General features: G+C 48.2%; 1 protein-coding gene across 7 annotated transcripts in view; it reads left to right on the top strand.

Moving 5' to 3' along the window:
* The window catches only part of TEP1 (telomerase associated protein 1), a 1,080,103-nt gene that overhangs the window by 369,851 nt on the left and 695,286 nt on the right, over window positions 1–14,966 (top strand). For all 7 annotated transcript variants that reach the window (XM_086931874.1, XM_086931872.1, XM_086931869.1 and 4 more), the window contains one exon: window positions 2,792–2,893. In XM_086931874.1, the coding sequence (XP_086788000.1) occupies window positions 2,792–2,893 (102 nt within the window). The remainder of the gene's footprint in view (window positions 1–2,791; window positions 2,894–14,966) is intronic.

The following is a 14,966-nucleotide window of genomic DNA, read 5'->3' as shown; positions in this document are numbered from 1 at the left end:
ATACCCGAGCAGATGAGCTAAGCAAACGTCATCTGGTGGACCACTAGTGGCGTCTCCACTGTCAGGTGGCAAGGGACTTCTTCTATTAGTGGGACATGTCCTGGTTAGATCTGTTTATCACTGGCAAGAACGTGCAGTGTCAAAACTACTTTGCACTAGAATCTCTTCAAGTTGAGTCACTGGTAGACACATTTTGACTGCAATGGAACACTGTTCTCCTGTATGTGTGTTCCTCCACTGCCTCTCCTGCGGCAAGTTCTGAGAAGTCCGGACCATGCCAAAGTCATCTTAATAGCCCCAGACTGGGCTAAGAGAGTATGGTATCTGGAGTGCCTGAGCATGAGCATTTGCTCTCCGATTCAGAGACCAATTCAGGAGGAACCTACAGCTCCGTGCCTGGAGATTGATTGGCAATATTTGAATGTGTTCGTCCTGACGGTCACAATACTCAGTGTTATCCTTGCTGCCTGACTTGCAGATCAACAAGGTCCATCTACCTTAGACAGTGGCCAAAAACTATTTTCCTGATGTGGTTCTCGTCATACCAAACCTCTGCAGGCCAAACGTTCAGATGTTTTCTTTTAGTTATCATTGGTAAAGGAAGGCCTTGCAGTCTGCATAATTAAAGGTTATCCGTTTTCCCTTTTCGTCTTTTTGTTTATCTGACCAACCATCTATATTTAAATGACCTGCTGTGATGCGTTCTATCAAAGGTCAAACATTTATTTCCCCTGAAGCCATTTGGCTTGCTTCAGTGGGTTATTAACTCAGTGTTGACATTTCTTACGTGCATGACCGTATAGAACAATAAATAACTGCTCACTGAGACTGTTCATGCTCAAAACAGTCTTCCTAATTGCCATCACCATTGCGTGCTGCATGAGTGAACTGCAGGCCCTCTTGGTGCACCTGCTCTATGCCATCTTCTTTCTGGACACATTAGTGCTGAGAATGCGGGTGGCCCCCTTTCCCAAAGTATTATTTTTTCCCACACGTTTTAATCTATAACTTTTCTTATGTATTTCGCTTCCACCCCACCCTTCGAAGGAGGGGTAAAGACTCCATTTGCTCAACCTCATAAGGGTGTTGCGCTTTTACAGAGACTGCACAAAAGACCATTGTGCATGTGATCAGCTCTTTATAGGATTTTCTGGATTGAAGGATGGAAGGTGGTGCAGAAAAGGACCGAACCAAGATGAACAGTCCTCTTCATCAAAATCTTTTGTGCGCTGGCCAGAAAGCAACCCACTGAAGACATTCAGGATCATTGCACCAGGGCCAAGACCACTACACCACTGGTGGAGAGCGGTGTCAGTTCTTGACATCTGACAGGCTGCGTCTTATACATGTTCACAAAACACTTCTGGGTGACTGTCTTGTACAACAGGAGGGCCATTTGTTGCACTCAGTCTCAATGGACTTCCTGGTCCGAGCCCACTCCTCAGATTTCCACTGTTGTGGCTCTGTTCTTAAGGTGAAAAATTTGTGATTAGAAGTATAAATCAGAAGAGCAAGTCACTAACCTTTGATAGCACTTGAACTGGTGGATACTCTATCTCATTTCAGATTTCTCACTGCCCTCCCACTTCCCTGTTCTGTGGGGTAAACTCCCAAACCTCATCATATGAAGGTTCCAAGTTACATTTTGGTACGCTCTCATCCTCACGTTTTTGTAGCGCTCCACGACTGAGGGCGGAGACGAAAAATAGCTAAGAAACTGACAGTGCACAGGAGTGGCGCTTGTACGTGGCTCTCCTGCTTCACTTTCAGGGCAGTACATTGTTTTTGCTTCACCACATGGCTTTGCCTAATGGCACGTGGGAACATTTCTTAGAAAACATTCCAGACCCAGTCTGGCGCCTGGGGATGTTGATTTATTATTTGGTGGTTAAATAGAGTATTCATCGTAAAGAGTGTTTCCGAAAGTAATTTATTTGTTCCTTATAGCTCACCTATTTTCCTACAATTGAAGGTGTAGGAATAGCACTTTTTCTCCATGATAAACTTGTTTCTTTTCACCTTTTTATGAACCCTATATGTTTTTATGGCTTTAGAACATGGTATTTAAAAAAAAGTAGGAAATGTAGAAATGTAATGTTATTATGTCTTTACAGTGACTAGCAACCAAAGGCTATTTGGCAGGGCTAGCTGTCCTGTGTAGAAAACCACAGTACAGATTAAAATCCCACCTACTGTATCTAGGAAATAGAACTAGCTAGGTCTAAACTGGGGTGGCATGGTGAGCAAAAGAACAATGGATACAACCCAGATCTCTTGACTGGGGGTGAATGTATGATTTATTCAGCATCCCGTCCATCACTTGTTTGCATAGCACTTTTCACCCTAAGTGGGATCGGTGTGCCCAGATGTGGGTCTCTTGCTCACTGTGCCACTGGATTCAAGCTAGCCTGACTGATGAAGGGTAATACCCAGAAACCGGTCCCAGGATGCTTGTTTCCGGTCCAGGGAGGACCTGGCTTGGCAGTTCGGTCTGGACTCTTCCCATGAGGCACAGGGTCAAGACTGATTTGCCCAAGGCTGGGTCTAAACTGGGGTGGCATGGTGAGCAAAAGAAAGATGGATCACTTGTTTATAAACAGAGGCTATCTGAGGAAGCTCGCTACAGGGGCGCCTTCCTTGCATATTTTCTGGTTCAACTATTTTTAGTGTCTGAAATGTTACTTTCTTGCTAGGTGGTTTTCTAATGTTTAGTGTTAATAATAAGAAAGACTCGAGTTAGAGATGGAAAATAGGAAGTAATTATTTTTGTTATGGATTTTTTCTGTTTTAGGAACAATGATGACACTACGGGGCAGTTGAGTGATATCAATGATGACACTCCGGGGCAGTGGAGTGATATCTTCCTGAGTGGGTTTAATGAACAAATTCTCAGGTAAGGTTTTAGGTTTCCCCTGTACACAGTCACATCTGTTGACATTGCACTTCTCTCATATCTTCTGTTTAGACTGCTACAACTCTAAATCTTCTTTCTACAAATGCAACAATATACTGCATGAGGGTTAATAGCTTGGAGAAAATTGTGACTCTTGATCCATTTTACTCCATGTGCTGGGCTCTTTACCTGGCACCCCCATACACCTTCTTGATCACAAGGCCAATAAATGTATCCATGGAAACTATCTACATGTGCCCCTGCAATTATAAACATGTCCTCCCTAGATAAAGGAACTGTATGAATGAGCTAACCAAAGCCTTACCCACACCTCGTAAGCTGATGAAAGGGAAGGGGAGTGCTGTTGGGCAGTTGTGGGACTCCAAATTCTGCAATGTGCTGTCTTCTGACATCTCCAGTGAGAGACATCATCTAGCACTCTAGAAATAAAACATTGTAATCTTGAACTCAAGTCTGAAGTCACACGTTTTCATTGCTTTCCTAAACAAGTTTATTCATTCATTAGAGCTTTGAAGGAAGAGTATGAGGGAGTTGGAGTGGGGAGCTACGCTCTGCTGCCCCACCAGATACAAAGTATCTAACTGGGAGGTGGGAACACAAATGGAAGCACTAAGAGACCTCTTAGCCCTTCCCTTGCAGCACCAACTTCAGAATCCTGCCCTATGTTGTTGAGAACAGCCAGTGAAGGGTCTAACATGCTGATCAACCTCTCCCCTGTTCTTATACTCTTCAGGCCAAAATCGCAGATTGGGTTTGGGTAGTTGAAAGGGAGAGACCAGGAAGGGATGGGAAAATCTTGTACTTAAACCATCTCCAGGGCCAACTCTTGCCTCAGGACAGGGATGGTATTGTAGAATGATCTGAAGGAGGAGGTCTACAGGGGTGGGGGGAATAGGACAGGACAGGGAAGCAAGTGAGAGAAGTTTAGATAGAAAACAAGGTAACAACGTCTTAGAAAGTAAAAGAAAGCAACACCGGCAAAAGAGCAAGCTGCACCTATCTGAGGAAAAGAAAAAGGTGAGATAGAGACCAAGTGGCACAAAGTGGGTGTGCAATGAATACTGGCTGCAAAGATACAGTTGTGAAAGAGCGATGTGAGGCACAGAGGAGGCTAAAAGATAGAGAACTCTCATAGGCACAAATGCAAGTCATATGGATGAGAAAGTAATAGACAGACTGAGGCACAGTTGAGAGTCAAAGAAACATCCTATATTTAGAGAGATGGGAGGTACAAAATTGAGAGAGTAAGACAGGGACATAGAGATTACGGAGAGTGGAAGGGAGACAAACCTATAAGACATTAAACAGAGTCAGAATGGAGCAATGAAGAGCAGCATGTGTGCGCCATGAGAGGCTGCGCTGAATGCACTCTTCCCCCTTTCTGATTCGTCAACAAATCTGCTAATCAGCACATAGTATTGATCCCTGATATCTAAGCATGCGGCTGCAGCATCAGCAGCGTCGAAGGAAGGAAAGTGAAGGAGGCATGCACCATATGTTTGATAGTACAACACACACACACACACACACACACACACCACACCACACCACCGCATGCTGGTTGAAGGAGGAAAAATTAGATCGAATTAAGTCAATATTGGCCATGCCAGGCCTCCAAACACTCTAACAAACCTCTCTACACTATGTCCCCAAAGAGTTTTATACAGACTGCCATCAACTGTATAATAACACACTGACTCGAAGGCAGGAGTGGGATTAATCAACCTGAATCAGACCGATTCAGGGCACACCAGGTTGTACTAGGCCTTTGATCCATGTCACCTAATTGTACCGAGAAAAAGCTATACTGAATGATATAATTAATTGATGCCTGCAGAAAACCCTGACTGAAAAGGGGACCTGTAACTAAAGCAGTGAGAAGGAACAAAGGAGAAATAAAAACAAAGACTAAATTAAGGTGAATAGGCAATTTGGCTCCTGCTAATGTCTCCCAAATGTGGAAGGCATTGTGCTAAAACAATGCAACAGTACATCATTAAAGAATCCTATGTGGCGTAGCGGCAAAGCAAAGAGGGAACTGAGGAAGACTGCAGAAATCCAGCTTCATTGGTATTTGTTTTCTCTTCGTATCTAGTTATAGCTTGCAGAACATTTTTTCAACAAGATCTCTGGCCCAGCCCGGGCTCTATTTAGTGTGGAATATTGACAAAGTGGAAGCTCTTCTGATATTTTCCCCAAATTACTCTCTCCCACTGCATACCCCTCCCCCCTTCCCACCACTCCAGTTGATGCAACATTTTTAATTGTATCTTTGCTGGGTGCTTGAATATTACGTAGGCTCAGGAAAAAATAGTAGAACCAAGCAACTTTAATTTTAACTTATCTCTAATTTTAGGTTCGAGGCATATGGGCTGCAGATGGTACATTATGAATAGATCGCCATCTGGTGTTGGGCTCGGATGATTGCACTTTGTTTTTCTCTTGGAGAGTCTTTTGTAGCTTGGTGACTCCTCCTTTGGTTGGTAGTGCACATGGGCATCGGCTCCATCCTTAGATTGTTTTTTTCCGCCATCGGGTTCGGAGGAGGATCGAGACGCTCCAGATCCACTTCGGGAAGAAGTGATTTATCGGCGCGTATTCCCTTTCCAATTCGACTGTGTTGTTATCGAACGCGATTTCATTTCCATTCCGACGCGTTTCGACTCCAACATCGAAGAAAAACTTTGATCTACGTCGACGAACAGGAGACCTTTCTCGACGTGGTCAAGCTCGGAGTCCATGGAAAGGACTCCATTTAAAAAATGTCCGACGTGTGGTGCTAAGTTCCCACACAAGGACCTACACGAGGTGTGCAACCTCTGCCTATCGCCTGAACACGAATCCAGGGACTGCGAAGCCTGCGCAGCATTCTCCTCCAAGTCGACGATTAGAAACCGTCGAGCTCGAAGACACGAGGTTTCCAGAATGCAGTCGGAGGCGATCCCGGAGCTGTTCGAAGACCAGCACCTCGATGAAGAAGAAGATCATGAAGATCAGTCGGGGTCGGAAGGGGAAGAGTCGGATGTCGAAGAACTCGACGTGCAACAAACCGTGAGTGACGACGTCCCCTTGCCAAAAAACCGACCCCGTGTGGTAACGACCCCGCATTTCGAGCCCGGTCAAACCGCAGAAAACAGTTTCCGGCACCCTGCCTTGGGGCCCGGCAACGAAACCGAAACTGAAACCGAAACTCTCGGTCTCCCACCATGTTGGATCCGAAAAACGGTCGACATCGACTTAGACACCGAAGCTTCATGCAAGGGAAAGCTCGGCATCGAAACACTCCATGTCGAAACAAAAACATGATTCGACGTCGAAGACTCACTCAACACCGAGAAAATCGGAATCGAGCAAACACTCGGTGCCGAAAACACCGAACATTGACTATCGAAAACAAAGGCACCTTTCGGAACCAAAGGCTTCGGTACCGACACAGGAGCAGCAAACAGATCCCAAACAAAAGATTTTGTTTATAGATCCACAAACTGGAAAAGTAGTGACGAAGAAGAGGAAGAATGAACAGTTAGAAGACAAAACTCTTCCTTCTAAAAAGAGAACACTGGGGACAAATACAACTCCTCCTACTTCTCCTCAACCTAAGGTCACACCCTCTTCTCCTATTCCTCACACTATGCCAAATATTCCTCCACCTTCTACACCAAGACCATCTACACCTCAGTCAGATGTAGACAGTGACACAGGGGAGGGAGAGCATCAAGGGGATGATGACACTATCCCAGATGAGGATGACCCATGGGAAAATTATGACGCAGGGTCAGATGATGACAACGACCCAGAGTTATATCCCTCAAAGCCTTCACCACCTGATGATAACACAGGTTTCGTACAGCTCATTAATAGGGCAGCAAAATACCATAAGGTAGATCTACATACAGAACCTCAGGTAGAGGATTTCCTATTAGAAACACTACCTACTGCACAAAGAACATCAGGTACTCTACCTATGCTGAAGGGTCTTCTCAGTCACACAGCAGAAATATTCAAAGACCCAGTGAGGGCTAGGGTGTTAAACCCAAGAATTGATAAAAAATATAAGGCGGCTCCAAAGGATCCAATATTTATCAAAGGGCAGGTACCTCTTGACTCGCTTGTAGTTTCAAACGCTCGTAAGAGAGCGAACTCATTATCTACAGGAGAGGCCCCTCCACCAGATAAAGAGTCAAAATTAATAGATGCATCAGGCAAAAGAGTAGCATCACAAGCAGCAAATAGCTGGCGTATAGCCAATACACAAGCGCTACTTGCACGTTATGACAGGGCACATTATGATGAGTTAGAAAAACTCATCACACATCTCCCCAAAGAACATCAGAAGAGGGCAGATCAGCTAATACAGGAAGGAAAGATAATAACTAACACTTCCATTAAGTGCGCCCTAGACGCGGCAGACACTGCAGCAAGATCCATCAACACCAGTGTCATGTTAAGGAGACATGCATGGCTTAGAGTCTCAGGGTTCAAACAAGAAGTACAAACATCTTTATTGAACCAACCCTTTGATCAGAAAACACTTTTTGACTCAAGCACAGATGAGACCTTAGAAAAGATGAAGGATGATACAGAAACGGCCAAGTCAATGGGAGCATTACAACAGCCAACACAAAGGGGTTCCTTTCGTAGATCCACCTATAGAGGAGGCTCAAAAAATACAGGAACAAATCACCAATCCACCTCTTTTACACCTACGTCACCCAAGGGTAATTCAAGAGGTAGTTACAGAGGTAACAACAACAAGTGTAGAGGCCGCGGAAATAATAACAACCGCAACTCCTCAACCCCAAAACAGTGACTTAATACAACTTCCCCCAGACCACATAACACCGGTCGGGGGACGTCTATCACAGTTCCTACCTGTCTGGGAAAACATCACATCAGACAAGTGGGTGAGACAAATTATCCAACATGGTTATTGCCTAGAACTCACAGCTACCCCACCAAACATCCCCCCCAAACAGCGTCCAATGAGTCAAGATCATCTAACATTGTTAAAAGAAGAAGTACTATCACTGCTACAAAAGCATGCCATAGAGAAGGTTCCAAAACATCAACAAGGGACAGGAGTATACTCTCTATGCTTCCTAATCCCCAAAAAAGACGGGTCTCTAAGACCAATCTTAGACCTAAGACCTCTCAATGCATACATAAATTCGGAACATTTCCACATGGTCACGCTCCAACAGGTACTTCCTTTACTGAAGAAAGGGGACTTTCTTTCTACACTGGATCTAAAAGACGCTTACTTCCATATCCCAATTCACAAAGCCCACAGGAAATACCTAAGGTTTGTAGTGGAACGACAACATTATCAATTCAAAGTCCTTCCGTTCGGGGTCACAACGGCACCAAGAGTGTTCACAAAATGCCTAGCTGTGGTGGCAGCACACCTAAGAAGACAACAAATACATGTCTTCCCTTACTTGGACGATTGGTTAATAAAGGCCAAGTCACAAGAAGAATGCCTTCACAATACACAGAAAACCATTCAATTGCTGCACCACCTAGGGTTTACGGTGAACTACAAAAAATCACACCTGCAACCGAACAACATTCAACAATACCTAGGGGCTACTATAGACACAGAAAGAGCCATAGCATACCCCAATCCAATCAGGATACAGACAATGGTCAAGTTAATACAAAGATTTCAACCACAACACTCACTACCAGCACGAGTGTTTATGCAGCTGTTAGGCATGATGTCCTCCTGCATACTGCTAATGGCACATGCCAGACTGCAAATGTGTCCACTACAGGAGTGTCTAGCGACACAGTGGAATCAGGCTCAAGGTCAGATTACAGATCTGGTGTTGGTAGACGACCGTACGCATCGCTCTCTGAAGTGGTGGAACACAACAAACATTTCCAAGGAACGGTCGTTCCTAGAACCGATTCCACAAGTGATACTGACAGCGGACGCATCGCTCTCCGGATGGGGAGCGCATATGGACAAATACACAGTGCAGGGAAAGTGGAGTGTGCAGCAAAAGAAACTGCACATCAACTACTTGGAACTATTAGCAGTATTTCTAGCACTAAAAGCTTTCCAAATGCAAATAACCAACAAGGCAGTCCTGATCAGAACAGACAACATGACTGCAATGTATTATATTCAAAAACAGGGGGGGACACACTCTCTCCAACTATCCAAACTAGCACAGGAAATTTGGAGATGGGCCATTCCTCAAAAGATCTATCTGTTAGCAGAACACCTACCAGGAGTTCAAAATCAGATAGCAGACATCTTAAGCAGAGAGTCAGAACAAGTACACGAATGGGAGCTGCACGACCAGATATAGCAGCCATTCTTCCAAAGATGGGGGCAACCAGAGATAGATCTGTTTGCCAATCATCAGAACGCAAAATGCCAAAACTTCGCATCCAGGTACCCACACCACCGGTCCCAGGGCAATGCACTATGGATAAATTGGTCCAACAAATTTGCTTACGCTTTTCCCCCTCTCCCACTAATTCCGTTAGTGGTTCAGAAACTGCAACAGCATTCAATGACAATGATACTAGTGGCACCCACGTGGGCAAGACAGCCATGGTTCACCACGCTACTACAACTCTCACAGGTGCCACATCAAAAGCTAAGACTATTACCCATGCACCTTACACAGAACCATGGAGAAATAATGCACCCAGATCCCAAACAATTGAACCTAGCGATCTGGCTCCTGAGGTCATAGAGTTTGGATATTTAGATTTCCCACCAGAATGTATGGAAATCATTAAACAAGCAAGACGTCCTACCACAAGAGCATGCTATGCAGCACAATGGAGGAGGTTTGCTGTACACTGTAACAGTAATCACATCAACCCTCTGGACGCATCCACTAAACAAATCATTTGCTATTTACTACACTTGCAGCAATATAACTTAGCATATACCTCTATCAGGGTTCATCTTGCAGCTATAGCGGCGTACCTACAAAACAGGCAACATCTTTCCCTGTTTAAAGTACCAACAATTAAAGCTTTCATGGAGGGACTCAAAAGAGTCATTCCACCAAGACGACCACCTTCCCCAGTCTGGAATCTCAACATAGTACTTACCAGACTAATGGGACCACCATTTGAACCTATGCATAGGTGTGAAATACAATTCCTCACATGGAAGGTGGCCTTCCTCATAGCTATCACGTCACTCAGAAGAGTAAGTGAGTTACAAGCTTTTACGATTCAAGAACCATTCATGCAGCTACACCAAAACAAAGTGGTTCTTAGAACAAATCCAAAATTCTTACCAAAAGTAATTTCCGCATTCCACATCAATCAGTCAGTGGAACTACCGGCCTGCTTTCCAAAACCACAGACGGTAGCGGAAAGGGCCCTACATACATTGGATATCAGAAGGGCAATATTGTATTATATAGAAAGAACACAAACTTTCAGAAAGACAAAAAAGCTATTTGTTGCGTTTTCTCCTACACATAAGGGCAATCCCATATCTAAAGCGGGCATTGCCAGATGGATTGTAAAATGTATTCAAATATGCTACTCAAAAGCAAAGAGGACATTAACTGTTCCTCCTAGAGCTCACTCTACACGTAAACTAGGAGCATCTATGGCATTTTTGGGAAACATTCCACTAGATGACATATGCAAAGCAGCTACCTGGGTTACACCGCACACCTTCACAAAGCACTATTGTGTAGATGTGCACACAACACAACAAGCTAGAGTGGGACAAGCTGTATTAAAGACTTTATTTCAGACAGTTGCAACAGACACGGGCGACCACCGCTAGGGAGAGAACTGCTGTATAGTCTATTCATAATGTACCATCTGCAGCCCATATGCCTCGAACAGAATATGCTACTTACCAGTATGCATCTGTTCTTGGCATAGAGGGCTGCAGAGTGGTACATGCCCTCCCAGCCTCCCCGGAAACCTGTGTCTGTTCCAACAATATCTTATTTAGATACACTTACATGGGCATTTCTATCTGTATTCTATCATACTACTCCATCTAACCCTACTATGGCAAAACAATCTAAGGATGGAGCCGATGCCCATGCGCACTACGAACCAAAGGAGGAGTCACCAAGCTACAAAAGACTCTCCAAGAGAAAAACAAAGTGCAATCATCCGAGCCCAACACCAGATGGCGCTCTATTCATAATGTACCACTCTGCAGCCCTCTATGCCAAGAACAGATGCATACTGGTAAGTAGCATTTCTGTAGTAGGGGATCTCTGTGTATAGTCATAATCTAGTGAATAGTCCCGCCCATGTGCGTGGACCCCGGCAATCAAAAATAATCTCTTAAGTTGTCAAAATAATGCAGAAACTGCAAAGACACTTAAGAGAGAATTAAAGACAAATAATGCAGCCTATATCCACAGGCTACACTGTCCAGTACTTCAACTAGAAATTCCACCAAAAATCACCACACACAGCACAGCCTGCTAGTTTCTACCATAGAGAAACCTGCCTCCCCCAGTCAAAGACTCAGGAATGATAGAGAGGAAGGTAGGGACAGACAAGCCCCATAGGCTGCCATTATGTGGCTTAAATAGGATACTGTGCCTTTAAGAGAACCTTCCAGACTTCTCCCAGTATCCCAGAATGCATAGCAGGTCCAACTTACTTTCAGTTCTTTTTTCCGGCTCCTGCTTACAGGACCCTGGCATTGAGCTCTCCCTTTTTCAAGGGTTTATTGAATTCGTTTTTGCACTTTTTGACTTTTAAAAGTGTTGCAGTTACTGCTTGGTGTTCTCTTCTCACTTTTGTGCTGTTTTTTAGGCGTTTTGGGGCTCCGAAATGCCTGGCCTTTTTGTTAAGTGCCCAGCATGTGAGAGGAAGAAGGCCAAAAGCGACCCCCATGATGTCTGCATCGTGTGCCTTCCAGAAGATCATGGCCCTGAGGCGTGTGTTATCTGCCAGCAACTTTCTGCTAGGACCCTCAGGGACAGATTGAAGATCAGGCTGGCTGGCCTGGAGGATAGGCGTCTACGTGCTGCAGGTGGGTCTGGGCAGCCTGGGAGGGATCCCTCTGCCTCTGCTGAGGCCCCTGGGGGGCTCCCCGGGGGCAGGAAGTCCAGCCAACGGTCCCATTCTCCGTCGACGTCGATGGCTTCGACGGCGGCGTCGAGAGGGATGACGACGGCGTGCTCCCCGTCTCCCCGGGGCTCCGGGTCGAGACGGCGTGACGGCTCGACGGTGAAGGAGAAGCCGACGTCGAAGCCTCCGTCGACGTCATCGCCTTCGTCGACGTCGAGGTCTTCATACCGACGCCGAAGGCGCAGGGACGTGTATCGACGCTCGCCGTCGAAGCGGTGCCGACGCTCGCCGTCGAGGCGACACCGTCGGTCGTCGTCGAGGCGACACCGTCGATCGTCGTCGAGGCGACACCGCCGTTCGACGTCGAGGGGCTCCTCGACGTCGAGAACATCAAGACGACGTCGGTCGACGCCGAGGGCGGACCGCCCGGAGTCGAGAGGGAGGCGTGTGAGGTCGCGCAAGAGATCGGCGTCGAGGAGTCGACGCTCGACGCCGAGGATGAGAGGGTCGACGTCGAGGGGACGACGTTCGACGCCGGAGTCCAGGAAGCGCCGTTCGACGCCGGAGAAACGCCGTTCTGCTTCCGGCGGACAGCGGTCGGCGTCGGGGAGTAGGTCTCCCGCTCCGAAGCGGCATAGAGGGGGCTCTAGCCCCAGGAGTCACGCCGCCTCCAGTGGACGCAAGAGGAAACGGTCGCCTGCGGATGGGGATGGATCTCCTCTCCCGTCTCCTAAGGGGTCACCTGGCTCTGTATACTCGGAAGTATACACCCCTTCTCGACCCAGGACTCCTCCTCCTCCACCAGTACCTAAGGAGGACCCTCCGCCCTTGCCACCACTTCCTTCGGGGGATCCTGCTCCACCTCCGGTGCCTCCGCATGGACCCGCCCCGCAGCCGGTAGTACCTCCGCCGAGGTCCACTTCACTACCGTCCCTGCCTGTTCCCCCCAAGGGGACCCCGAAGCCAAAGCCCCGGGAGGATCCGAAGAGGCCCCGTGAGGAACCACGGAAGACCCCTCCTCGCAAACCGAAGGGGCGCCCTAGAGACGACAGGTCACGTTCGCGCTCTAGGCACAGATCTTCCACGAGGTCGAGACACCGCCATAGGAGGCGCGAATCTCGCTCCCGCACGAGATCATCTGGAACTCGGGACTACTCGCCTACGCTATCGGGGTCACCGGACACCAGAGTGTCCCCGATAGATGACCTGGTGGCCTTTCAGGACGTGCTGCTGAGGGGCGCGGCGAAGCTGGGCATTACACTGACAGTGCCTGTCCCGAAGACTTCCGTCATTTTCGAGACTCTTCATCAGAGGCACATGGCTCGCCCTCTCCTGCCCTTGGTGCCGGGACTGGAAGAACCGGCTATGGCGCTGTTTCTCACCCCGGCAGTGACCAGAGCGGCCCCGTCCAGGCTACTAAAGAAGTACCGGGCCCCCGACTCGGATCCGGCCTTTTTGAGAGCGGAGCCCCCGCCTGACTCAGTCATCGTCACGGCGGCCCGCAAGCAGCATGCCACCACTCCGACCTCCACGGTCCCCCCGGACAAGGAGTCTAGGTGGATGGACTCGGCGGGGCGAAAAATCTGTGGGACTTCCGCGACATCTATGAAGGCGGCGAGTGCCACGGCTCTGTTGGGGCGTTACGACCGCGCCCTCTGGGACTCCCTCGAGCGCTTTGCGGAGCATTTGCCTCGGGAGCAGCGTGAAGACTTCATGGAGGTCCTGAGTGAGGGGATGCTGGTGGCCAACCAGATAATCAGCGCGGCTGCGGACTCCTCCCTGTTGGCGGCTCACGGGTTCTGCCACGGGATCAACCAACGGCGCCACTCATGGCTCAGGCTAACGTCCCTGAAACCGGACGCGCAGCAGAGGGTGGCCAATCTGCCGTTTTCCGGGGAGACCCTCTTCGGGGAGCACGCAGATGATGAAATGGCCCGCATGAAGGCGGAGGCCGAAACGCTGACGGCTGTGGGCTTGGAGAAGCCCAAGGAAACCAAGAAGCAGTACCGCCCTTTCCAACGGCGGTTCGGAGGACAAGGCCGAGGAAGAGGACAGGCTTCGGGGCACTCGCAACAGCAGCAGTCGTTCCGTAAGCCGTTCCAGAAGCGGCAGAAGGGCAGAGGAGGCCAGCAGTCGGCTCCGGCGCCCAAGGGCCAGGCGGGGTCTAGGCCCTAGGTACTTACTTCCCCCGGATCCGTTACCCACTCCGGTAGGGGGAAGCATCCAACTTTTTCTGGCAGAGTGGAGAAAAATTACTCAGGACCAGTGGGTGCTGAATATTGTTTGCAATGGATACAGTCTTCGGTTCACCAGCCCTCCTCCAGCGATCCCCCCGGTCAGCTCGCAGTTTCAGCTGCGCGAGCTCCAGGCGGAAGCGGATATCTTGTTAAGGAAAAGGGCGATAGAAGACGTACCTCTGTCTCAGAGAGGAAGAGGTCTGTACTCCCGGTTCTTTCTGGTTCGCAAGAAGGACAAGAACGAGTTCAGGCCCATTCTGGATTTGCGACAGGCAAACAAGTGGATTCGCAGAGAAAAGTTCCGCATGCTGTCGTTGCACCAGATCTACCCTCAGCTGCAACGGGGAGACTGGCTGTGCGCGATAGACCTACAGGATGCTTACTTCCATGTGCCCATTGCACACAAACACAGGAAGTTCCTGCGGTTCCAAGTCGGCACCAATCACTATCAATACACAGTACTCCCATTCGGACTGAAGTCTGCGCCGAGAACATTCTCGAAGTGCATGGCGGTGGTAGCAGCGCACCTGAGGAAGAACAAGGTGTTCGTCTACCCTTACTTGGACGATTGGCTGATCAAGGCGTCCTCCTTCTCGGAAGCGCGAGCACACTTCCAGAAGACGTGCGTTCTCCTGAACAAGCTGGGGCTGCACATCAACATGGCCAAGTCTGTCCCGACTCCGGTCCAATGCATACAGTACTTGGGGGCCTCCATCAATACGCTGTCGGCAAGCGTGTCTCCTTCGGAAGAGCGACGATTATCACTCCTTCGGAAGGCTCAGGCTCTT

Source organism: Lissotriton vulgaris, chromosome 7 (assembly GCF_964263255.1).
Source record: "Lissotriton vulgaris chromosome 7, aLisVul1.2, whole genome shotgun sequence".
In the NCBI taxonomy this organism is placed as follows: Eukaryota; Metazoa; Chordata; class Amphibia; order Caudata; family Salamandridae; genus Lissotriton; species Lissotriton vulgaris.
The sequence above is the reverse complement of the archived record's forward strand: the minus strand, read 5'-3'. Positions and strand labels throughout refer to the sequence as shown.